Source organism: Spea bombifrons, chromosome 13 (assembly GCF_027358695.1).
Source record: "Spea bombifrons isolate aSpeBom1 chromosome 13, aSpeBom1.2.pri, whole genome shotgun sequence".
Lineage (NCBI taxonomy): Eukaryota > Metazoa > Chordata > Amphibia > Anura > Pelobatidae > Spea > Spea bombifrons.
This window is the reverse complement of record NC_071099.1, coordinates 9,789,056-9,811,207: the sequence shown is the minus strand read 5'-3', so window position 1 is coordinate 9,811,207 and position 22,152 is coordinate 9,789,056. Positions and strand designations below refer to the sequence as shown.

Sequence of the window (22,152 nt, the reverse complement as noted above, 5' to 3'; positions counted from 1 at the left end):
AAGGAGTATTTCTACGGCTTCTATCAAATCTCTCTAAAAACAGCAGAAATTTGGTATTTAATTTTTTTTTTTTTATTCTTCTATACTGCCGTTTAGTGATAGGCGGGGGAGTGGCTTTCACTCCCTGCTTGTCTTAAACCTGGCTTAGTGTCGGAAATGGACTATGCGGGACGATAAAGAATTAAAGGCCTCTCACAGATACAGCCTGGGGTTACCCTCTAGTCTCGTACGGTCTGTAATGAATGACATAATTTGCAGAAGTGTAAAATATTTTGGAATCATTTATTTACAATAAAACACTGGAACTCGTGCGCCGGCTCAGAGTCCTCGGAAATTGCAGGAATTGGGAATCTATACTCATGGAGTATCTCGGTTATTAGTAACGAATAATATGAGAGAGGAGCGGACGCCGTCAACAGGATTTTCTGGAAGTGGCATCCATCCGTGGGACATGATCGGTGCCGCTGGGACAGGTGCTTTGATGAGCCCTGCGTGATGGATGAAACTCCTCAACATTCAAGATCTTTAGGATTCTGTATGCGCTGGAGATAAAAATGGAAAAAAAGTTTCTTCCCAGATACAAGAGCAGCGTATGGAAATACAGAATATAGGTGTTATGAGAGTTCCCTGGGATTGGATGCTCTCCAGTGAAGCATCCTGTAAATGTAACAGGAGTCGTAGGGTCTTTGTTCACAGGTAGTCCTCATCATCTTGAGCAAGAGCCTCGATGTTATGTGTAATGTCCGTCATCATCCGATTGAAGGAGTTTGAGTAGGAGCTGGGGGAGCAGCTGTCGTAGTTGCGCACTGCCGTGGCGGAGGTGTTGCTCATGCTTCTTTTGATCCTCCCAAAGCTGTCGGTCAGAATCCCCCCATCCCGAATTCCAATGCTTTCCAGGAAACTCTCAAAGTACCCAATATCCATGTCTGGTATGAATGGTCGGAGGCCTGGGGAGGAAACACAAAGGTCAACCACCTCCTGTCGTTCAATCCAGCAGAACCGGTACTGGGACTGATATAGGCTAAAGGTGTCTAGAAGAAGCACAAAACTATTACCCCTGTACGCAAAACACTGTGCATATGAGTCCCTCCCGGTTTCACGTCTCTATTTTCCCTGTGTCTCCTCGCTCCCTGATTCTTACCCAGTAAAAGGAATTTCCGGCTGTCCCCGTAAAGGTGGAGCAGTTCCTGGCAGTATTCCTGCACGTCCGTTCCCAGACGGTATTCTCGCAGCAGACACGCAAAGCGGTGGATCTCTACAGGTGACAGCTTATTCCGCAACTGCAGGGAAGGCAACAAAGTTACTGTCACATCCGCATGACAAGCATGTGGTGCAATGTGTAAAAACTGTTCCCATAGTAACCAAAGAAACCTTCCGATTGGACTGTTCCATTAGTCGCTGTAGTGTAAAGACCACCTTTTATAAACATTCACATTTGTAAGTAGGCCCTCGTGATAGTTTTGAATACATCTCCTATCGAGGCTCAGCTGCTGCGGTGGGAATACCCATGATACCCAGCAGGGGGCAGACTTACGGTTATCATGTACTCCTGCAGCTGCTCCAGGGCCACTCCGCTCTGCTCACTCTCACTGCCGGCGGATGCCAGGCTCTGCCGGGACACGGCAAACGAAGGAGTGGAGTCCCCACTAAAATCCACCTCGAAGGTATCGTGGGAGCCGTTACTAAGAAGAAAGACGTGGGAGGAGGATAGAAAGTAAGTGGGCCGAATGGAAAGACCAGTGGAATTCACATGGGCACGGCAAGGGAGACCAGGGTGAGAGGAGGAGACCAGAGCCAGAGGGTGCAGGGATGGAGAGCATGGCAAATGCAAGCTTAGCTCGTATAATGCAAGTAGCAGACTGTTCAGATCTAGTGTGTAATGTAAGCGGACTGCTTACATCTAACATGACACAAGCAACAAACGGCTGAAATGTAGCCTGTAATGCTCAGATCAAGCGTATAATGCAAGCAGCGTACTGCTCAGATTAAGTGTATTATGGAGGTAGCAGACTACTTGGCTCTAACATGTAGCACAAGCAACAAACAGATCTAGTGTGTAACGCAAGCAGCAGACGGCTCAGATCTAGTGTGTAACGCAAGCAGCAGACGGCTCAGATCTAGTGTGTAACGCAAGCAGCAGACGGCTCAGATCTAGTGTGTAACGCAAGGAGCAGACGGCTCAGATCTAGTGTGTAACGCAATAAGCAGACGGCTCAGATCTAGTGTGTAACGCAATCAGCAGACTGCTCGGATCTAGAGTGTAACACAATCAGCAGACAGCTCGGATCTAGAGTGTAACACAATCAGCAGACGGCTCAGATCTAGAGTGTAATGCAATCAGCAGAAGGCTCAGATTAAGTGTATTATGGAGGTAGCAGACTACTTGGCTCTAACATGTAGCACAAGCAACAAACAGATCTAGTGTGTAACGCAAGCAGCAGACGGCTCAGATCTAGTGTGTAACGCAAGCAGCAGACGGCTCAGATCTAGTGTGTAACGCAAGCAGCAGACGGCTCAGATCTAGTGTGTAACGCAAGCAGCAGACGGCTCAGATCTAGTGTGTAACGCAATCAGCAGACTGCTCGGATCTAGAGTGTAACACAATCAGCAGACAGCTCGGATCTAGAGTGTAACACAATCAGCAGACGGCTCAGATCTAGAGTGTAATGCAATCAGCAGAAGGCTCAGATCTAGGGTGTAACGCAAGCAGCAGACGGCTCGCATCTAGTGTGTAACTCAAGCAGCAGACATGGGGACTTACAAGGAGCTGCAGCAGCTGAAATCTGCATCGTAAGCAAATGTCCCATCAGTGTGTGAACTGTCGCCTGAAACACAGAGCACAGCATGACAAGCCGCCTCCCCCGGTCCTTACTAGACTCCCATTATCCCCAGCCAGTACATAATGAATCAGCCTTTTGCTCCACAGCCAAGACTCACATCTGCAAATCCACGGCCTTTCAGGAGGGGATGTGTAGTGATACCCGGCCCGGTCCACACATTCGATGCTTTGGTCTCCATAAATGATTTGAAAAACTTGACAGATGAGAGCGCAGGTCTCCTCTGCCGCGTCCTGCGTGGGGAATAAAATTAGACGGTTTTAAGGGTGCGTCAGTGATCAATCTTTATCAGAGAGGGAGTTGAATCTAAAATCATTAACACAGTTAAGGTTCAGAGGGGTGATTGAAGAGAGTTCCTTTCCACATCAACTTGAGGTATATTCTATAATGGAGCCCTCTGCGCATGGATTGGGTGCCAATCAAAGCAAAAATGTGGGAAATTTTTGGTGAAAGAACCCGTTAAATCCAGCAAGATGTTCTCTGCTAAGAAGATGGTTATTTCTCATGAAAATGGTTCGGATTTTCAGGATTATAGGAACAGCTTTAAGAATTTTGTTTAACAAGTAAATGAAGACTAATTTCGCTCATCAGGAGAGTTTTGGGATACTGCTCCTAGTTTGCTGCCGAGCGAACCGAAGGCAGAGCTATCTAAGATCAATAGCATGACCATGAAAAAATACCCCGCAATTATGAAATTATAAAAACACTAAATGATGGAAATGTAAAAACAAAAAAAAAAGACTTAAGGAACAGAACCGGATGTTCTCAGGTTGGGTCCTCACTCACCCTGTTCTCCACAGCCAGGATGATCAAGTTGCAGTAGGCATCTGGTCTTGGTTCTTTTGGATCCAGAGGATTTTGCCCAACATGTCTCCTCTCCCAGCTACCCCCACCAGGCTGCCTTCTCTCCCAACTGCCCCCAAAAGGTGTCCGTCTCTCCCAGCTGCCTCCACGTGGCTGCCTTTTCTCCCAGCTTCCTCCGCTTGGTTGTCTTCTCTCCCAGCTGCCCCCGCATGGCTGCCTTCTCTCCCAGCTGCCACTGAATGTCATCCTTCTCTCCCAGCTGCCACATGCAGGTCCTCCTCGTCTCTTTTCCCAACTGCCGCTAACTTGTTTCCTCTCCAGACTGCCTCCTCCCTTGGGGCGTCCGTCCGGAGAGCCATGCGCGTTTTTCCAGTCTAAGCTGCAGATCGTGTGCCGCCGCTCCATGGCACCTCCTGCAGGTTTTTGGCCGGTCTTGTCTGCTCCTTTCCCTCTATCGGAAGCTCCAGCCGGCGGCTTTCTCTCCAAACTTCCCGCGGCAGGCACCGGGTCTAATCCTAGTCCTAAAGTGACAGAGATAAGGGGTACAATGTAAAAGCTTAGAGAGTACAGGGCGAAGGTCTATGGGGAGGTCACGATCTTCTAAAGCAAGTCCTCAAAGCTTTACGTCTATTGGAATACAGTTGGGTTTTAACCACCCTCATTAGCTCCTTCCATCCATCATTTTTCTCCGACCTGCCCGTATATGCGTGCACCCACAGGTTGTGCGACTGTTTCAGCAAACTAGCCTCTCCGTGATATATAGGGGTCCCCATGGAGATTTGAGGGACATTCTCACAGAAAATGGGCCACATTCTCAAAGTAATGTATTTTTAAAACTTAGAAACAAGAAAACTGCTCCTTAATTTGTTTCATTTGATAAATAGGTCTTCTAGATGTGGCACCCTTTCAATATTTCATTAAAAGCAGTGCTCTTTGGAAAAATCTGTAAAAAGGGATCTATCATCATGCGTTCAAGGTCAAGACGAGATTATGACAACCTCACCAATGAACCCTAAAGGACCTCCCTTAAAAGTCAGGTTCAGGCCGTCATTTGCACGAGAACCATGTGAAGGGTCAAGAAGGTGAATTTCCTCAACAGGACAGACGGGTCTGCAAGGGACAGACGGACAGTCGGGTGAACCCACCTGTTTTGAGGACCAGCAGGTGTAGAGCGTCATCTCTGACGTAGGATGCGGCGGCGATCTCGTGGGTAGGAATACGTAGAATCAGCTCCTCGTTGTCTCTCCAGGTCAGAAGGAGGCTGCGAGCCGACATGCTGAGGATGCTGTCCTGCTCCGGCGTGCAGTGTAGCGGCAGCTCTTTCAGTTGCTGTAGAGAAGCAGAAGTTTGCTGGGCATCTTATTAATGGCTGCTGGAGACTTCTATAAAGAGGTATATATTGGCCCTGATCTGAGTAAAGCTCATCATTCCTTTGCGTGGAAGCCGGATTGCAGTATGGTGACCACTGGTAGGGGGACTATTCATGGACCTGGGACTGATGGCTGGTGGCCCGGGGCTTTACTTTATGAAGCTGGTCTCTTACCCTCGCTGTGTCCAGAAGCTGCAGAACTTCGTCTCGACTGGTTGGGTTGAGAGAGGAGACAACCCACGTCAGATGACCTAAAAACTGCCCAGGGACACAGATTAGGGATTAATGCCCTTCCTCCGTGGCCGATATTTATTGAGGAATGACTTGTATCTGCAATAATTACCTTGACCTCCTTCTCCACGTAGTCATGCAAGAGGATTTGGGGGTCCAGCAAAAAGTCAGGAGGCATGACAGGCACCGAGTGCAGGGGGCGCCGATAGCTGCTGTTCCTGGCGGCGGAACGACGGGCAGATTTGGGGAAAACCAGTCGCTTGATGGGGGAAACCAAGGCCTGCAAATCGGAATAAATGGAGGAGCAGGACAGATTTAGGTTAGCGACCCAAAGGGGAGGTGAAGAGCGGGGACAGCGGGCAGACCACAGTTATAATCCATATTTATTGAATGTCCTCCGCAGGGAGCGGCCTTTGTGGGTTAATCACCGATATCTGAATAATGTTATTAAATTGCCTGAAAGTACTTTATTCTGCTGATTTTGTGTATACGCCAAAACAGAAAAACAGGACTAAACTTGGTAACCTGTATTCAAGCAGGAATATTAATGAATAAAGCACCATTTTAGAGGCTTAATATGAAGAGACCAGTTCCAAACCCAGAAAATCTGCCCCATTGACCCCCACAATCTCCTTCTTCCCCCAGAGAATCTGCCTGCTAACCCTGAGGGTCCATCCCTTTCTCTGTCCTGCTGGTGCTCGCGCATGCACTGTACCTTCTTCCCTTTCTTTGGCTGCTGCTGATCCATGCTTCCGAGTCCGTCCGACTTTCTTCGCTCTCGTACGGTCCCTTCGATCTGCTTTCTTGCAGAGCCCTGCCTGGTGTCTCCTTGTCCTGAGGTCCCTTCTCACTGGCCCTTTCTTGTCTGTGCCTCGTCTCGTACGCTCTCTCCCCGTCTCTCTCCCTCTCTAGTGTAATCAGTTCTACTCCTATCTGCTTCGTTCTGCCTCCTCTTCCTATTCCGAGTCCCACATCCTTTGTTATTTCCCTGCAGAGGAAACTCCACCAGGTCGCTGCCGGGATCAGTTCCTGCTGCTGCCGGTGTGATAATGTCACAGAAATCAGAGTCAACGGATGGAGGGGACAGATCAATGGGCGGCGAGAGACACCCCTGGAACGGGCCACTGACCAGTAAACGGGAATGAGATCCTTTACACCGAGTATTGAAATTAACTTTATTATATCATGTAGCACCAAATGAAAAATTTACAAAAAATCAGTGATTACGAAAAAAAAAACATCCCTAGAATCCTGATTTTGCCCCAAATTAAATATTTTGTACACATAACCAGGGCTACAGTGACAGTTCTGTGTGAAAACAGGGACTCAGGCACTAGAATAAATAAGAAATTTACAATCAGCAGCTTGGAAAATGTATCGTCCAATCAGAAACCTGGAAAGAATAGCCAACAAATCAGGAGCTTAGAAAAAACGGAGAGAAGAGAAAAAGAAGACGAAGAAGAAAATGACCCAAAATTGAATCTGGAAAATGAATAATAAATCGCACGTGTCCGGGAAGACCAGACTAACTCTCCAGTACAATAAGACGACTGAGTGGCCACCGGCTTCCCCTGTCCCGACTACAATGCCCATGATGCTTAGCAGGTCAATGTGGTGGAGGAGCATCTTGGGAACCATAGTCAATAAAACTGGAGTATCAGAGGTTGTCGGAATCATCAAAAGATCGCCACTAAACTTTCAGAGAGCCACCAACTAGGAAAACAAACCACGTACTCAACAGCCCAGGAGACCGGCCCACCACCCGACAAGCCACGGGCCCCGCAGGGATTTCCCACCATAACTGGGGAACTAAAAGATTCCCAACCTGGACATCTTGGGACCAACTTATAAAATCCCCAGAAACCCAGCAGACAGATGCGCGCGGTCCTTGGAGCAGCACCTCGAGCAAACGCCGCGTCCACCACCAGCTGTCCACGTTTAGACTAAACAACCTCGTGATCTGATACAATAAATAGAAACTGTTATTTCAGTAAATAAAGATGATTTGCCCCAAACGTAAGCCCTTAACCCTTTAATGTAATTAGTGCGATCCACAGAGCTTCCAGAAGATCCATGGATGGAAGGAGACAATGAGGTCCAACCACAACGATGAGATGTCCATGAACGGCTCTTAGAACCAACCTTAGTGAAACCCCCATGAGAGGAAGGATCCCGTGTGGGACCTCCCCGGACGTTTCTCTTCGGAAGCCCTTCCCCACCAAATATTGCTTTTCCTTATTGCTGTTGCACCGACACGCACGCGGACTCAAGACGTGTAGAGCATCTCCCCACTCCACATCTAACACGGGAGACATTTACCCTCCTGGGGTACTTAACAACGCTTACAAATAGCAGAAAAAAACATGACCCAAGGTGCACACATGTTTCATACGTGTACATTAACAGTTCCCAGGTATTAAACATACAGCTTAGGATAAGTAGTCCGTCGGGTGTTTCTATGTCCACCAGGAAGCGGATCCAGGCGCTAAACACAAGCCCTTGGCACAGAACAGACTGTTGCCCCGACGGGGCGGGTTGGAGACAGACCTCAGCGCACAGCGCAGCCTAACAAACCCTAAACCTGTCTGATTAGCGTGTCACACTGATTGAGCCCCCGGCCCCAGACGGGTGCGAATAAGGTAAAGGGTTTGGGGGCCATCTGGCTCCAAAACCTGGAGGAAGGGAATGCGATTTAATGAAATGGCAGCAAAAGCGGAGACGCGTCGGACATTCATTAAAAGCATGAACCGGACCCAGGAGCGGCTGCCGTGTAAATGCAGCCCTGAATTATAACACGCGACTTTTACAGGCGTGTTCTGTGGAGCTGAAATGTGCGGGTTTATCCGTTAATGTCTGACATGACACGTGATTCCCATGACACAGATCGTTATACCTGTACACCGGGCGTGCATGCGCATCAGACTGGGCTGGCACACATGCGCCAAACCGGGCGAGTACTCGTGCACACGCGTGGGACCAGGTTTACATAATCGTGTTCCCAAAGCATGTTCCTTGTGGATGCACTCAGCACGGACCCCATTATTTATTCTGTCCCCCCCCCACAGGTATATTCTGTTTCGGGGACAGACCTTGAACTATTTTGCTGTAATTTCATGCGTGATGTATGCAAATGAGAGGATGAGAGGATATGCTTCTGGATTTTGGATGGACTCTCTTTTTGGGCTATAAAATGGATCTTTTGGTGAAAGTAATTTTTACCCATGGAGGTGAGTGGCGTGCAGTGAAGATACGTCACCTTTACACCCACAAACACTCACGCATGTGCATGTATATTCACGTACGCTCCGTTACCCAAACACACAGGGGCAGAGTCCACAATGTCTTCTCCTCTGCACCAGGTCTCTAACCCTACAGCACCTCTTCTCCACTCCGTCCCCTGTCCTCTCCTGACACTCTGTGGCTTCTTGTGACCCCCAACCACTACTGCCCCAGTCGCCATCTTTGGGTCCAATCCAAACTTCCAGGCTTTGAAGAATGACCTTCAGTCCGTCTCCTAATTTTGTGGTAGGAGAAGAGGGTCACACTGTGGTCTCATACTCAGTAAGCTCCTGAGGGGCCCCTAGACTTCGATACTGAACACGAGGTGTAGCTGGGGAGGAATATTCCAGTGCCAGAATGGTCTTCCGCAAACGACGGTCGATAAAGTGAGCATCCCAAGCCGGATACTTTTTGCGTGGAAGATCTATACGAATGACGGGCCCCGTCGCCCGGGGAACGCGTGTCACCGGAGTATGTGGAACACTAGAACGTACTTGGAAGACGGGGCCACAACTGTCCCTGTCCCCTGGTACCCATTCCCTCTCTTGCCCTGTAGTCCGGGGTAGGGTACGAGGGAGGCTCTCAGAACCTTCAGTGGGAGGGACCCGGGAGGTTTCGGGTTCCTCTGTGAACACGCAGTTGCTACTGGGTTGGCCAAACATTGGCCCATTGGGGTGCAGAAGACTGTAATAAATAAGCATGAAGAAAACCCCGAAAGCAAAGCTGCAGAGAACCGTGCAGGCGATGAGCAGAGCGGAGAAGTCACTGAACAGCTCGCCGTGGTTGGCGTACCACAGACCCGTGAGCACGGCGTTCTCGGTCAGCACGATGACATAATATATGGTCATGCGGCAGCGGGTCCGACCCTCTCGCACGTTGAACCAGCAGAAGATGTAGATGATTCCCAACACCATGTTGTAGATGATCTCCTCCCAGCGTGACATGCAGAAATCGGTCTCGCCCTGGATGATCCAGAACGTCATGAGACACCAGTGGGTGACGATGAAGATCCCAAAATACAGGTGGAAGGCGGACGCGAAGAGCGAGAACGCTAATGCCCGGGCAGCGATAGTGAAGAGGTGCCACAGCACCTGTACCACTGCTCCCTTGTAGGACATCGGCATCTTATCATCGCGGGAGTCTCGTAACACCTTGTGATAGGAGGCAATCATCCAGGCCAGCGAGAGGAGCGATGCCGAGGCAGAAAGACCTGAATGGAAAAGAGATACCGCGGTGATTAAAAAGAGAAATGTTATAAATGTTGAGTTTGAGGCCACACTTGGCAGCCATGGCTCACCTTGCAGGGGCTCCACGTGGCCCTGTTGGACCATGATGCAGAGCTGGAGGACGAGCTGGGGGGCGCTCTTGAGGAAAGTCTCCAGGAGGCGCAGCATGCTGATATCAGCGCTCTCAAACATCATTCGCCAGTAAAAATGGCGGCTCTGCTGCTCACTCTGCCAACGGCTCTGCAGACCCAGGAAGAGAGCTCGGAGATACCTGCCGGGGGAGCAGAACAATGTGACGCAGTGGAAACATCCGGAAACCAACCGCTTCATTAGCTATGTGGACCTTGAGTCCTCACATGGATTCTCAACTCTTTGCACCAGTGACTGCTGGTGCCCCCTGTCCCTGTCCCAGCCCCAGCGAGCGCTGGTGCCCCCCATCCCAGTGAGCGCTGGTGCCCCCCATCCCAGTGAGCGCTGGTGCCCCCCATCCCAGTGAGTGCTGGTGTCCCCCGTCCTTGGGCCAGTGACTGCTCATACTCCCCCACCGGCCCAGTGACTGCTAGTTCCCCATCTGTCTCCCCAAACGACCCCGCCCCCGTGTAGCACCTCCCTGGAGAGACCCCTCCCCGGTGTAGCCCCTCCCATGGCGCGGCCCCTCACCTCCAGACCTGGCCGAGCTGCAGCAGGTGGGCGGTGCCCTGCAGGATCCAGGTTCCCAGGCGGCAGCGGCGGGTGCTGGAGGGGTCCGGGGCTCCGCGGTCGCTGAGGGCCCAGCTGAGGCTCAGGCTCTGGGTAAGCAGGGAGGGCAGTAGGGCCAGGAGCACGGTGGGCCAGAAACAGCTGAGCCGCCGCCGCTGCAGGTAATCGGCCGCCAGCCACAGGTCCGACGCCCCGTCCGAGAAGAAGACGAGCAGCGCGGCCAGCAGCCACAGGCCGTCCCGCAGCGAGTAGCGGGGGCCCCGGGGAGCCACACGGGCGCCGGCCGACTCCGCGGCCATGATGGGAGGAGCCGACTTCCGGGGCCACGCCCGCTCCCGTGAACCCCTCCAACCGGGTGAGCGTGACGTCAGAGTGTACGTGGATGACCTCACACTGTAATGCCTTCCAGGGATGGACCTCAGTTACCCCCTTAATGAGGGAGGGCAGCCCCAGCACATCTGCCCCATCAACCCCGTCTAATACCCCCGGTATTTGACCCCGTGTCAGGGACGCTATCTGGGTGACTTGGCAGGGGTATTAGAAGCGCCGGCGCAATAATCGCGGGCTGTAATTGTCTGGGTTGCGCACGCGGTGGGGCAGCTGTCCGCGGTGCTGAATCTCCTGCCCGGTCTCTGGCTGCTGGTGAATGGACGGGGATGGGGGATGGGTACCCCCAGGCCCTGCATTAACAGGCAGCCCGCTTTGGAGCTTCCTGACCCCAACCGCAGCCTAACAACAGATTGCGAGCTCTTCGGGGCAGGCGGGGGCGGCACACTGATTGCGAGCTCTTCTGTTCAGCAGGTTCCGGGGCATTAGAGGCCGGAGGGCTCCGTCCGCGTTCAGCAGAAAACATTCAGGACTCTTTCGGTTCCGGAAAGCAACAGATCGGGAGAGACCTGAGGGGATCCGGTGATCGGTCACCCCGCGGCTTTACAATAAGGGGCAGGATAGAGAAGGGGTTAATGTGACTTCAGTGTTTCGAGATACGGATCTCCCGGCCGTTACTTTTATTTACCCTGACGGCAGACCGTAAATTGGGACACTCCGACCCGGGGGTGTCATGATTTATTGCCCCCATAGATTTATTGTTGCCCATAACTCACTCTGCGCCCTGACTCATTACGGGGCAGACGAGGCTATTGGCAGATAGTTGGGCTGCAAACAGTTAAATCCAGTCTGGGCCCCGTTAACTGTATTTGCAAAGGATTATAGTACCCCGAAGGCTTTTTGTCCGGGGTTTCCACAACAACCAGTACGCTACCGGATGTGATGTATAATATCCGTACCAGTACCGGAAGCAGCTGCATGATAGGACTTGTCTGTCATGGAGAAGTTCAGCGTCCCCGAGAACGTCCTGGCTTTCCTGCAGGAGGTGGAGGGGAGAGCGGAGGACGTGCTGGGGGATAGGCGGCAGGTGAGAGAGGAGGGCGTATACAGGGGCAGACGGGGACAGAGGAGGGTATATGTAGAAGGAGTGTTAGTAGATGTATGGCATGACACATAAATAGTAGTTGCAACGTGGAGGGGTATCCAGGAGGAAGAGACATGTGGGTGATGGTGGCACAGGAGGGGGCAGACTGGCTGTCGTTTTTTTCCACCGGTGATTTCATAGTTTGAGGCTGGCAGACAGGGCAGGAAGTGGCCGAAACGTGGGCTAAACAGAAAACACTAAGATGGCCGGTAAAGCAGCAGAAGGGAAATTATAGTATGGGAGACAAATAACGGGAGTGTTGAGATGTTTACCGTCCACATGATGAGCTGAAACGTGACCGATTCTTACAGATCGTGGATCTGGACGTTAAACGGAATCAGAACAGAGAAGCTCTGAGAGCGCTGTCCAGAGATGCTGCCCCCGGTGAGACCCCCATGTTAAATGTGCCTTATAACACAGCAGGGCCGCTTACATGCAAGGGGGTGTCATGTTCAAGGTTCCCCACTCATCATGTCAGGCTTACATGTGTGAGTCTATGCGAGTGAGAAGTGTGTTCTGCTACGTGATACGGAATGCCATGGAATCGTCCCTCTGCTCAGATCCAGCTGTCTGGTGCTGTCTCGCTCACAATAACGTCCGTCTCTTCTGTTCTAGGAGCGGTGACCGTCTGCTTTGGGAATATGTTCATAAAGCTCCCTAAAACTAAAACCAAGGAAATGCTGGAGCGAGGTGAGCGCAGGGTTAATGGGGTCCTGGAGAGGCTGGTGGCCTTTTATGTGATTGATGGACATTTTTTCTTCTAAAGACCAGAAGCAGCTGGACGAGGAAATCGGAAAACTCCGCAGCGGCCTAAAAGCCAAAGTGAACCAATTATACGAGGCGCAAGGTAAGCGTGAGACGCCACGTTCAGGGATGTCACGTGGGGTGCCGTGCCACCCGGACACCGTTTGGGGTTCTGTGGCCCCCCCGGTATTATACATCATTGTTCCTGCAGGTAAACCGGAATTAAAAGGCTTCGATCTGACGCCCCTGAGCCCGCAAGAAATCAACGCAGTTAAGAAAGTGCTGGGAGAGTCTCGCTGAGCGGCCGGCAAATTCTTTCTCTGGGAGCCGCACGCCGTTCGTTGGATGTAAGATCCCCTCCCCCGCTCAGCAGTGAGATGGAGATTAATGTTCAGCGCAAATAGGATTTAATTAACCGCCGCGTATCGCTGAGGTCCATGCGTGGCTGCGGGTTCTGGTGCAGAACGTTTTATGTCCCTTTTTAACTGGTTTACATAGACCCTCCTCTCTCTCGCACACTCACTCACTCTCTCACAGTAATGAAGAGTCCAGCAAGTCAGAGGAAAAATATTTTTTTATTAGTTTTTGGTAAAAATAGATGAATGTAAAATAAACAATAAAAATACATCCATTGGAAACGGACATATTTCTTTCCACGCCACGTGTCGCGCGTCCTCCAGGGCCTGGCCCGCTGCCCTGTGTTCCGGGGGTGAGAGGGTTAAACTGCCAGTCCCAGTGATCGCAGTATTTAGAAGCTGAATTCCAAGTTATTGGAGTCGGGAAAGCTCACGGTTTCTTGGCCGGGCCGGACTTCAGGAGCTGCCGGAGCTGCTTCTGTCGGTCGTTGACACAGCCTGGAAGATAAAGAGTGGCAGTCGTGACGTGACGCGCCATCCGTCCCGGTAATATCTACGGGGAATGCCATCCTCTCACCTAAATGAGTATTTGCTACAAAGAATCCGCTGCCGAGCGTGTCGTGCTGTCCGTCGGGCCGGGACACCGGGCCGTCGTTCCACATTAGGTCAAAGCCCCCAACTCGTTTCTCCTTCCCTGATAGTCTAAAGGTTGAGAGCCGTAAGAGAGCGTCGCGGGGAGAGAAAGATGGGCCACCGGGTAACAAAACACACACGGCCCTCACCTGCCTTCCATGTCTACCACGTGCAGCGTGTCCTCCAGTAGACGGTACTTTAGCTCGTAGTCCTCCTGGCTACTGGCCGTCAGAGATGGTGAGGCGTTCACTTCCAGCAGCCACCTGTGTGCGGAGTTGAGAAGGCCTGCATAAGCCACGAGAAAAGGAGAGAAAGAAAGCCAACGGCGGCCACCAACTCCAGAGAGCAGTTCCCCGATGCTCGGAAGAATGCACAGTAGCGAGGTGTTGGATCGTATAAAAACAATCATTTAAACAGTCAACAGCATTTTTTGGTGTTGGTACATAAATTCAATGTCATATTTCAATGAAATCTTTTTTATATGTTTTTTTTAACAATATTGTGCATTAAAAATGATTGGTTTTATACAACATCTGTGCATCAGTGAGCGCTCGTCCCGACCCCCCACGACTGGCAGCAACACACTCACCAATGCAAGTTCAATGTCAGCAGGCGCTGCGGGGTCGTACACGTTGGCTCTGCGTGGGGGGAGGCGGTGGGGGGGTCGTGCGTGTTGGCTCGGCGCAGGGGGGAGCGGTGAGGGGTCGTGCGTGTTGGCTCTACGCAGCGGGGGGGGCGGTGAGGGGTCTTACACGTTGGCTCTGCGCGGGGGGGGAGGCGGTGAGGCGTCCTGCATGTTGGCTCTGCACGGCGGGAGGCAGTGAGGGGTCGTACACGTTGGCTCTGCGCAGGGGGAGGCAGTGAGGGGTCATGCGCGTTGGCTCTGTGCGGGGGGGTGAGGGGTCTTACACGTTGGCTCTGCGCAGGGGGAGGCAGCGAGGGGTCTTTACTCTTCCTTACGGTTTCAGGTCCTCGTCCAGCAGGATGTCGTAGCCGTAGAGCTCGAAGCAGTGCTTGTCATTGATGATGACTTTCTGGACGCTCTGCAGGCTCTTGATGAATATGTTATCCATGTTTTGGAAGAGGGCGGTCACCGCCTCGGGCCCGTGCCGAGCCGTCAGAAATTGCCGCAGCTGCTGTATCATCCACTTGCAACCCTGTAAAGCGTGGAGATGGTTTGTTAATCCAGAATAAGCGTGTATCCGCCCCCCTACCGCGGCGGCAGGTCGTCTCACCTTCTCAGGGTCATAATCAGGGGCCGTTTTCTGGACAGCCACGTTGGTTAAGTGGATATCTAAGTCCATGTGCTGAGAAAAACAAATTCTGGTAGAACTTCTAAACCAATTTAGAAACTGAAGCTCTACTCGTATAGTGTGCGCCGGCTGCGGTGCTTCATCTACCCCCCCCCCGAGACACAATATGCTGCAGCTTCTGCCAGCGGTATCCCCGGAGCCCGGCACCCCAGTCACAGGAAGGATACACTGATCGTCGATGCTGCTGAGGGTGAAGCGTGTGTTTGAGAATCGTGCAAATCCATCCCTGTAGAGCCAGGCACGCAGCGGGACGTACTGCGGGAGAGCAGCGTGCATGTCACTAAAGAGACAGCAAAGACAGACGCGCTCGGGGCGAGACGCTCCGGTGAAGAGAGGAGATGGGTGCGAGGCAGGATGCTCTGGGGGGAAGAGAGAGACGAGACGCGGGCGAGACGTTCTGGGGAAGAGAGGAGACGGGCGGGGTGCTCCGGGGACGAGAGGAGACGCGCACAGGGCAAGACGCTCCGGGGAAGAGACATGCAGGGTGGGCAGGAAGGGTCACATACATGCACACTGCATGACACGGCAGGACACGCTGGGACGAGTCTTACCGACGTGACGAGGACATAAACTCGCAGGTCGAACTTCCTCCCTGTAAAATAGAGAGCCCGTCTGTGTATACGGCACTGCGCACCCTGTCACGCCTTATAAAGACATCGGTTCTAGGAAGGCGTAAAGTAACCATGGAAACAAACAGGCTCTCTTGGGACGCTGTAATAACTAGGGCTGCATGGTCTCACCTCCAATCAGATACGGGTTTTCTATATAACGCTGAGCCACGTAATTCTCCACCGGGATCTCGTCTTTCGTCTCGTCGCTCCGAGCCGCGTCCTGAGAAGCAGATTGGGGGTTAGAAGCTTCAATATACCCCCCCCCCGGGGCAAAATTCTTTACCCAAAGGATATTCACCTTCTTCCAGTCCATGATGTCCTTCAGCTTCCGGAACAGGAATATCCCGCGTCCCTGCGACCTGGCCACCTATGGGGAGGGGGTAGGGGGTATTAACACAAGAATTGGTCCCGCCGGTGCGTTCCCAAACCCCGGGACCCCGGCAGCCCGTCCTCACAGGCTTCATAATCCACGTAATCCCCGGACTTCTGCGAAACTCCTCCACAAAGAGATGATATTCCGAGGGCAGATCAAATGTTTTGGGGAAAAAGTCACATTTGGCGGCCTCCGGTCTCCCCGATTCCCGCTCCAGATGCTTCCGGAACCGCTTTAGGTTCTTCACCATGTAATTCTTACGGGTCAGCTGTAAATAACGGCCATTTTATTATTTTATGGGGTCTGTGCAGAGAAATGTCACAGAGCCGGGCACATGGCGATGCACATGTTACCTCGTAGTGGTTGCGGTAATGACAGATGCGCACGTGTTCATCCATGTAAATGTGGTCAAAGTTCTCTCGCAGCCACGTCACGTCGCACCAGTAGAAATCCCACTCGCCATCTCTGCGGAAGAGCAACGGAAACCATCGTCAGGAATCGCAGGCGCTACCGGCCCCCCGGCGGCTGCGGGATACGTTACCCACGATGCTCGGGGAGCCGACGATTAAAGCGGCGGGAGGCGCAACGGGAGGCGCAGTGGTCTGCGCGGGTGCATTTTCTTACTCCTTGGCTTCCACCCAGCCCGGCCTCTGCTGCAGCACGTCGGCGATGGTGTTGAGGAGCGCACACTTATAGCGGACGCCGGCCCGGGGCTCCCTGGGACAAAAACACACAGAATAACCATATAAATACGCAGGAAGCGGATCCCTCCTGCAAGGAGAACCGCAAAAATGCGGGGGGGATAAACTGCCCCCGAGATAAAGGTGTCGGGGGGTGCAGGATGGGCCAGGGGGGTGCAGGACGGGAGGTCAGCACATACCGGTCCCTCAGCTTCTGGTGCCCGTACGGAGCTCTGTGAGCAGCGGCCTAAAGGAGACGGAGAGAAGTCAGTATTACTATCACACAAAAAGGTGCAGTTACCATAACAATTCCACAGATGTTCTACATACGGAAGCCACTCTGCCCTGTCTGCGTGCTGTGTACATATTATTATATATATTATAGTATGCATGTGTATATATATATATATATGTGTGTGTGTAGGAGGGTGTATATATATAAATGTGTGTGTTTGTGTCTAGGGATGTGTATATATATATATATATGTGTGTATGTATATGTATGTGTGTATACATATATATATATATATATATATATATATATATATAAATGTGTGTAGGGAAGTATATATATATATATATATATATATATATACAGTGTATATAGTGTATATATGTGCATTTACATACCTTGCCCCTGGACATGCTGCTCGCACCGGTGTCGGCTGATAACGGGCTGCCAGCTCCCCACCGAACGAGGGCTGCTCGGTTTCTTTGGTAACGGACGCTCCGCGCTTTCTGTTGAGTGGTGGAGTCCGGGCAGCATCGCAACTTCCGCCCTAAAGTGTCGCCGGATCGCAAACGGCAGCCATGTTGCTGGCGGGCAGTTCCTATTGTATTAAAATTATAAAGAGTTATGATTATTCAAGACACATGTGTGATGTGTGTATAATATATGTGTGTCTGTGTGTGATGTGTGTATCTGCATGTGTGTGATGTGTGTGTATCTGTGTGTATAATACGTATTTGTGTGTGTGATGTGTGTGTGTGTATAAATACGTATTTGTGTGTGTGATGTGTGTATAAATACGTATGTGTGTGTGTGTGTATAAATACGTATGTGTGTGTGTGTGTTTGATGTGTGTATATCTGTGTGTATAATATGTGTGATGTGTGTATATCTGTGTGTATAATATGTGCGTGATGTGTGTATATCTGTGTGTATAATATGTGTGTGATGTGTGTATAATATGTGTGTGATATGTGTATATGTGTGTATAATATGCGTGTGTCTCTCACCCTATAGAAAGATCCTGATTTATTGATTTCTGCATTAATTATCAGAATACCACAACTTGCCACTAGTGGGAGCAAATGAGCAGCTCAGTCATTCAGCCAAGTGTCCCTGTTTAGTTTATCAAGTCCCTCTCCCAAATCCCTGATGCTCTTCTCTCCTCCCCGATGCTCCTCTCTCCTCGTCTGATGCCCCCCTCTTTCCTCCCCTGATGCCCCTCTCTCTCCTCCCCTGATGCCCCTCTTTTCTAGGAGGTCAGAATGTTTGCTGGGTATGAGGGTATCGCAGGGTTCTACAGCCCTAAAAGCCCCAATAATTTGTATAGAAACAGCAGGAAACGGCTTTATAAATTTATGAATTAAACAGGGTAAATAAACCCCATTATTCTTCTTCTAAATACCCAACGATAGGGCACAAAGTATTAAATAATAAGACTGGTTTGTATGTCCCAGGTGGCCCTTGGGGTGACGCTTGAGGTGACGCTCGGGGTGTTGCTTGGGACGCGGGGTAAGAAGGACTATTGGAGGTATTTGGAGATAAATGCATCGGGCGCTCCGATCTGCCCAGATTTCTTCCTCGTTACATGCGAGGAAAGTGAAAGCAGTAGAACCATCACTTTCACTTTCAGTTCTAAAGCAGTTACCTAGTAGGCGTCACCAGAGAAAGTCCCCAGAAAATTAAGGAGGAGAGCGGACACCAGGTGGAGGTAACGCAGAAGAAGGGGCAGGAGGTGGGGCAGCAGGGGTCTGGAGGCAGCGGGGGTCTGGAGGCAGCGAGGGTCTGGGAGCAGCGAGGGTCAGGAGGCAGCGAGAGTCTGAGGTTTGCCGGGCAGGGAGGAGGATGCGATTTGGGCTCCAGGAAAGTAATGAGGGTTAAAAGCTTTGGGGCAGAATGGGCAGCGAGGAGCCAAGTGCTGGGATGAGGAGGAAGAGGGTTGGGGTTAATAAAGGAAAGGGTAGTTCATGGAAGATGCCGTGAGTCTGAGGGGGGCAGTTTTGGGAGAGGAGAGTGTGGTATAAGGGGCACACGCCATCTAGTAGGGGGCGAGGTGGGAGTTGGCCGTGGTCCGCCATTGTTTGGCTACAATGTCCAAGGCAGGTAGCGCTCTGGAAGCAGGGTCTCTTGGGGAGGTTCCTGTTGACGTCCTTGAGGTTGGGGTCCCTGGGGGATATCTCTCTGGTCCCCTTTAATTTGTTGCCCCACTCAGGTGTAGGTTGCTGGAGATGTCTACCCCGGGGTCTCAGCCGCTGAGGCTGAAGGAATGGCTGATGCTGCAGATTGACAGCGGGAAATATCCCGGACTCCGCTGGGAAAACCAGGAGAAAACCCTGTTCCGCATTCCCTGGAAACACGCGGCCAAACATGACTACAGCGCCCAGCAAGACGCGGCTCTCTTCAAGGTAACCCAAAACACGGCCTCGCTGACCCCATCGCCCGCGGTTACCGTTATTGGTTGGGCATTGTATGCCGGTGAGGGGGGCAGGTAGTAACAGTTACCCCAGAACTCTCTCACTTGGACAGGCCTGGGCTGTGTATAAGGGCAAGTTTCGCGAAGAATCAGGATCGGCCGATCCCTCCGTCTGGAAGACCCGGATCCGATGCGCCCTCAATAAGAGTCCAGACTTCCAGGAGGTTCACGACAACAGCCAGATGGACGTGGCCGAACCTTACAAGGTGTATAGGATTGTATCAGAGCCCCGGGCCAGTCCAGGTAAGTACGGCTACTCACCTGACTATGTGTGATAAAACACTGGGGCCTCTAGGACAAGCTTTACACCCCTAGGACTCAGTGGGACGCGGCCCTGGATGCTCTAGGAGCTTGTAGAATGACAGTGTTTCATGGTGAGCCTTGAACCTCTAGGACTGGTCATGCCGCATACCTCTATGATAGCGCAGGATTCCGAGTCTCTCCTCTGGGCTCATAATCTATGTTTTTTGTTACAGAAAATGGATCGATTGAATCCAGAAGTTCTCCAAACACAGAACCGCCAACCATCCTGAAGGAGCAGCAGGCGGCTCGGGTGAGGAGCGTTTCCAGCCGGGTGCATCTGATTTCACCTCTCGTTGGATTTTTCCTTTTTTTTTTTTTATCTAAAACCCTCTCTTTTTATTTTTTTACAATCTCAGGCTGGGGATCTGAACAAAGCAAGTCACCAGGAAGCAAACATTTCCCCCAAAATCATGGAGAACGAGGCCCAACACAAAGCGGCAGGAAGGGGTAACATATCCCGGATGATGTCATTTATTACTATTATGTCCCTGAAAAGCCTACAGAGACACCAGAACCCTGAACCCACCAGCTGTCTTCATGTAGTTACATTAAGGCATTTACCCCCAAGTCACAGCATCCCCCCCCATTATCACCCCAATGACCTGAAACAGTTACCGATCGCCCCAACAGAACGTTAACAGTCCTGCAGTTTCCAAAATGTCTCAGACACTCATTATCTGTCTCCTGCTCAGATTGTCTCACGACTATCCCTTTCTTCTGGGAGACTCACCCCATGGATCAGAAAGCGATAGATATCTCGGACGTCTACTCGCCATCAGCATCAGGTGAGCTCATCCTAACCGGTCGTATGATTCCATCGGCAGAACGCGGCAAACTCACGGTGAACCCGGCAGGCTCAGGCGAGGTCTTAGTATAGCGTCAGGGAACCCCAACATCTGTAAGTCTGAACCCCTGCAGCTCTCCGAGGACCCGATGAACTGCAAGGAGGTCCTGGTAACTTCAGGAAGATTCAGACACATTCTGCTGGGTTTTCTCTATGAGCCCAGAAATTGACCCAGTTCAGGGTTTAATGAATAGACTCAGCTTTTTTTTCTGGTACCATGAACACTTACATGTATGTTGGGGTCATGTATGTATCTGTCCATTCATTCATTTCTGTTCTGCTGCAGATTTCTGGCTACACGTGCGCTTATATTATCGGGACAGGTTGGTGACAGAGGTCACGACACAAACGGCTGAAGGATGTCGGATTGTGCCCTGGTCACTTACCCCACATCTTTTCGGTCCATGCCCTGCGCTGCCACTAGAGGAGATTTCACTGCCCTCCCCGCACAGGCTGTCTGGGATCTTATCCCCAGGAGTGGACCACGCTCTGCACAAGCTCCTGGAACACCTGGATAAGGGAGTCCTGCTATGGGTTGCACCTGAAGGGGTATTTGTCAAGCGGCAATGCCAGGTGCGTGTGTACTGGAGCGGCCCCCTGGCCCCGCATACTGATCAACCAAACAAGCTGGAGCGAGAGAGAACGTGCAAGGTGCTGGACACTGAGCTTTTCATGCACGGTGAGCTGTAGGGCAAATAACAGGGATGCACTCCAAAACGAGCAGGATGGGCAGGTGGAGGGGAGATAGGGAAAGACCCAGTGATGGAGAATTAGAGAGCGACAGGGAGACAGAGAGATAACAGGGAGGTATCGCAAATGCAGACGGTCTGAAGAGCTGATCAGGTGCAGAGGGACTGGTGAGGATCAGAGAAACCCTGCCCAATGAGCCTTCAGGTATGATAGAGAGGTGTCAGGGATGGACAGAGGGGCCGGGGGAATAATGGCTCAGCTATTTCAGTTGATTATGTGCAATCATTGAATTATGATTGGGATGGATTTGTAATAGAGGGAGCTGGTTCAGTGAGGATCAGTCATGGGGGTAGCAAGTGGAGGGTTCCTAGGGGTTGGTCTGGAGAGAGAGGGATGATTAGAGTCTCAGTCTACCTTCTCTTTTGATTCAGAGATGGAAACGTACGTGACACACAATGGTCCGGAGCCCCAGTATCAGTTCAAACTGTGTTTTGGGGAAGAATATCCAGACGCATCCAAAGTGAACACCAGGAAACTAGTGACGGCGCATGTGAGTGGGAACACCACGGACACTTTTCCTGTGTGCCTGCTCCTCCAGGAGCACCCAACGTGTCCCTCCTTATTTCTCACCTTTATCTTCCATGTCTATATCAGGTCCTCCGGCTGGTTTTTCACATTGTTCAGACATGTCTCTTCCTCTATTCCTTAAGGTGGAGCCGGTGTTCGCTCGGGAACTATTTCTGAACGCTCAAAAGAAGAGGAGAAAGAAACCAGAGAGCTCCTAACTCACCCTCCTTCCCATCTGTCCATCTGAGAAGCTCTCTGACCAGTAGAGTAACCCGCATGTATGTGAATATTTATGTCAATATAAATGGATATTATTACGCCACCAGCTGTCTCTGTATCTAATGGATAAAATACACTTTTCCTGTTTTGCAGTATTTTGTTGGTAATTTTACACAATTTCCAGTAAATCCTTTAAATGTC

At 51.3% G+C, this 22,152-nt stretch overlaps 5 protein-coding genes across 6 annotated transcripts; 2 read left to right on the top strand and 3 right to left on the bottom strand.

Moving 5' to 3' along the window:
- Nucleotides 1-261: 261 nt before the first annotated feature.
- On the bottom strand, nt 262-6,093 carry CCM2L (CCM2 like scaffold protein). The gene is made up of 10 exons (XM_053454179.1): nt 5,957-6,093; nt 5,354-5,521; nt 5,185-5,268; nt 4,787-4,970; nt 3,624-4,162; nt 2,938-3,070; nt 2,762-2,825; nt 1,535-1,682; nt 1,142-1,280; nt 262-947 (listed from the first exon to the last, which is right to left on the bottom strand). Exons 1-10 carry the CDS (start codon nt 5,987-5,989, stop codon nt 691-693), a joined length of 1,749 nt encoding a protein of 582 aa, XP_053310154.1. The 5' UTR covers nt 5,990-6,093; the 3' UTR covers nt 262-690.
- A 2,529-nt stretch (nt 6,094-8,622) lies between these two features.
- Nucleotides 8,623-10,902, bottom strand: XKR7 (XK related 7). Its single transcript, XM_053454180.1, has 3 exons — nt 10,407-10,902; nt 9,818-10,017; nt 8,623-9,730 (listed from the first exon to the last, which is right to left on the bottom strand). Exons 1-3 carry the CDS (start codon nt 10,742-10,744, stop codon nt 8,781-8,783), a joined length of 1,488 nt encoding a protein of 495 aa, XP_053310155.1. The 5' UTR covers nt 10,745-10,902; the 3' UTR covers nt 8,623-8,780.
- Nucleotides 10,903-11,539: 637 nt separating this feature from the next.
- On the top strand, nt 11,540-13,298 carry PDRG1 (p53 and DNA damage regulated 1). The gene is made up of 5 exons (XM_053453239.1): nt 11,540-11,859; nt 12,228-12,300; nt 12,532-12,606; nt 12,683-12,763; nt 12,872-13,298. Exons 1-5 carry the CDS (start codon nt 11,770-11,772, stop codon nt 12,958-12,960), a joined length of 408 nt encoding a protein of 135 aa, XP_053309214.1. The 5' UTR covers nt 11,540-11,769; the 3' UTR covers nt 12,961-13,298.
- TTLL9 (tubulin tyrosine ligase like 9) lies at nt 13,217-17,413 on the bottom strand. Of its 2 annotated transcripts, XM_053453238.1 has the most exons (14): nt 17,257-17,413; nt 16,827-16,873; nt 16,571-16,663; nt 16,300-16,411; nt 16,029-16,214; nt 15,872-15,940; nt 15,703-15,793; nt 15,514-15,554; nt 15,130-15,217; nt 14,885-14,943; nt 14,610-14,806; nt 13,799-13,912; nt 13,594-13,718; nt 13,217-13,514 (listed from the first exon to the last, which is right to left on the bottom strand). In XM_053453238.1, exons 1-14 carry the CDS (start codon nt 17,269-17,271, stop codon nt 13,447-13,449), a joined length of 1,305 nt encoding a protein of 434 aa, XP_053309213.1. In that variant the 5' UTR covers nt 17,272-17,413; the 3' UTR covers nt 13,217-13,446. The 2 variants fall into 2 exon arrangements, with proteins under 2 accessions (XP_053309213.1, XP_053309212.1); XM_053453237.1 differs by having other exon boundaries at nt 15,703-15,940.
- A 1,059-nt stretch (nt 17,414-18,472) lies between these two features.
- Nucleotides 18,473-22,151, top strand: LOC128471609 (interferon regulatory factor 4-like). Its single transcript, XM_053453573.1, has 9 exons — nt 18,473-18,566; nt 19,068-19,260; nt 19,382-19,571; nt 19,805-19,881; nt 19,988-20,078; nt 20,324-20,416; nt 20,762-21,154; nt 21,597-21,715; nt 21,876-22,151. Exons 2-9 carry the CDS (start codon nt 19,084-19,086, stop codon nt 21,948-21,950), a joined length of 1,215 nt encoding a protein of 404 aa, XP_053309548.1. The 5' UTR covers nt 18,473-18,566; nt 19,068-19,083; the 3' UTR covers nt 21,951-22,151.
- The last annotated feature ends 1 nt before the right edge of the window (nt 22,152 follows it).

Bases quoted from the DNA above. Each gene is read 5' to 3' on its own strand.
- LOC128471609 (XM_053453573.1), top strand. From the start codon at position 19,084: ATGTCTACCCCGGGGTCTCAGCCGCTGAGGCTGAAGGAATGGCTGATG. The intron at 19,572-19,804 runs GTAAGTACGGCT...TTTTTGTTACAG, and splicing joins AGAGCCCCGGGCCAGTCCAG to AAAATGGATCGATTGAATCC. The intron at 19,882-19,987 runs GTGAGGAGCGTT...TTACAATCTCAG, and splicing joins AGGAGCAGCAGGCGGCTCGG to GCTGGGGATCTGAACAAAGC.
- XKR7 (XM_053454180.1), bottom strand. From the start codon at position 10,744: ATGGCCGCGGAGTCGGCCGGCGCCCGTGTGGCTCCCCGGGGCCCCCGC. The intron at 10,018-10,406 runs GTGAGGGGCCGC...CTCCCCCGGCAG, and splicing joins CAGCTCGGCCAGGTCTGGAG to GTATCTCCGAGCTCTCTTCC. The intron at 9,731-9,817 runs GTGAGCCATGGC...TTTTCCATTCAG, and splicing joins CCACGTGGAGCCCCTGCAAG to GTCTTTCTGCCTCGGCATCG.
- PDRG1 (XM_053453239.1), top strand. From the start codon at position 11,770: ATGGAGAAGTTCAGCGTCCCCGAGAACGTCCTGGCTTTCCTGCAGGAG. The intron at 11,860-12,227 runs GTGAGAGAGGAG...CGATTCTTACAG, and splicing joins TGCTGGGGGATAGGCGGCAG to ATCGTGGATCTGGACGTTAA. The intron at 12,764-12,871 runs GTAAGCGTGAGA...TTGTTCCTGCAG, and splicing joins CCAATTATACGAGGCGCAAG to GTAAACCGGAATTAAAAGGC.
- TTLL9 (XM_053453237.1), bottom strand. The intron at 16,664-16,826 runs GTATGTGCTGAC...TTTTTGTCCCAG, and splicing joins CACCAGAAGCTGAGGGACCG to GGAGCCCCGGGCCGGCGTCC. The intron at 16,215-16,299 runs GTAACATGTGCA...CGTTATTTACAG, and splicing joins ATTACCGCAACCACTACGAG to CTGACCCGTAAGAATTACAT.
- CCM2L (XM_053454179.1), bottom strand. From the start codon at position 5,989: ATGGATCAGCAGCAGCCAAAGAAAGGGAAGAAG. The intron at 4,163-4,786 runs GTGGGTTCACCC...CTGTCACTTTAG, and splicing joins CCTGCTGGTCCTCAAAACAG to GACTAGGATTAGACCCGGTG. The intron at 1,683-2,761 runs GTAAGTCCCCAT...CTTTCTTCTTAG, and splicing joins TTCAGCTGCTGCAGCTCCTT to TAACGGCTCCCACGATACCT.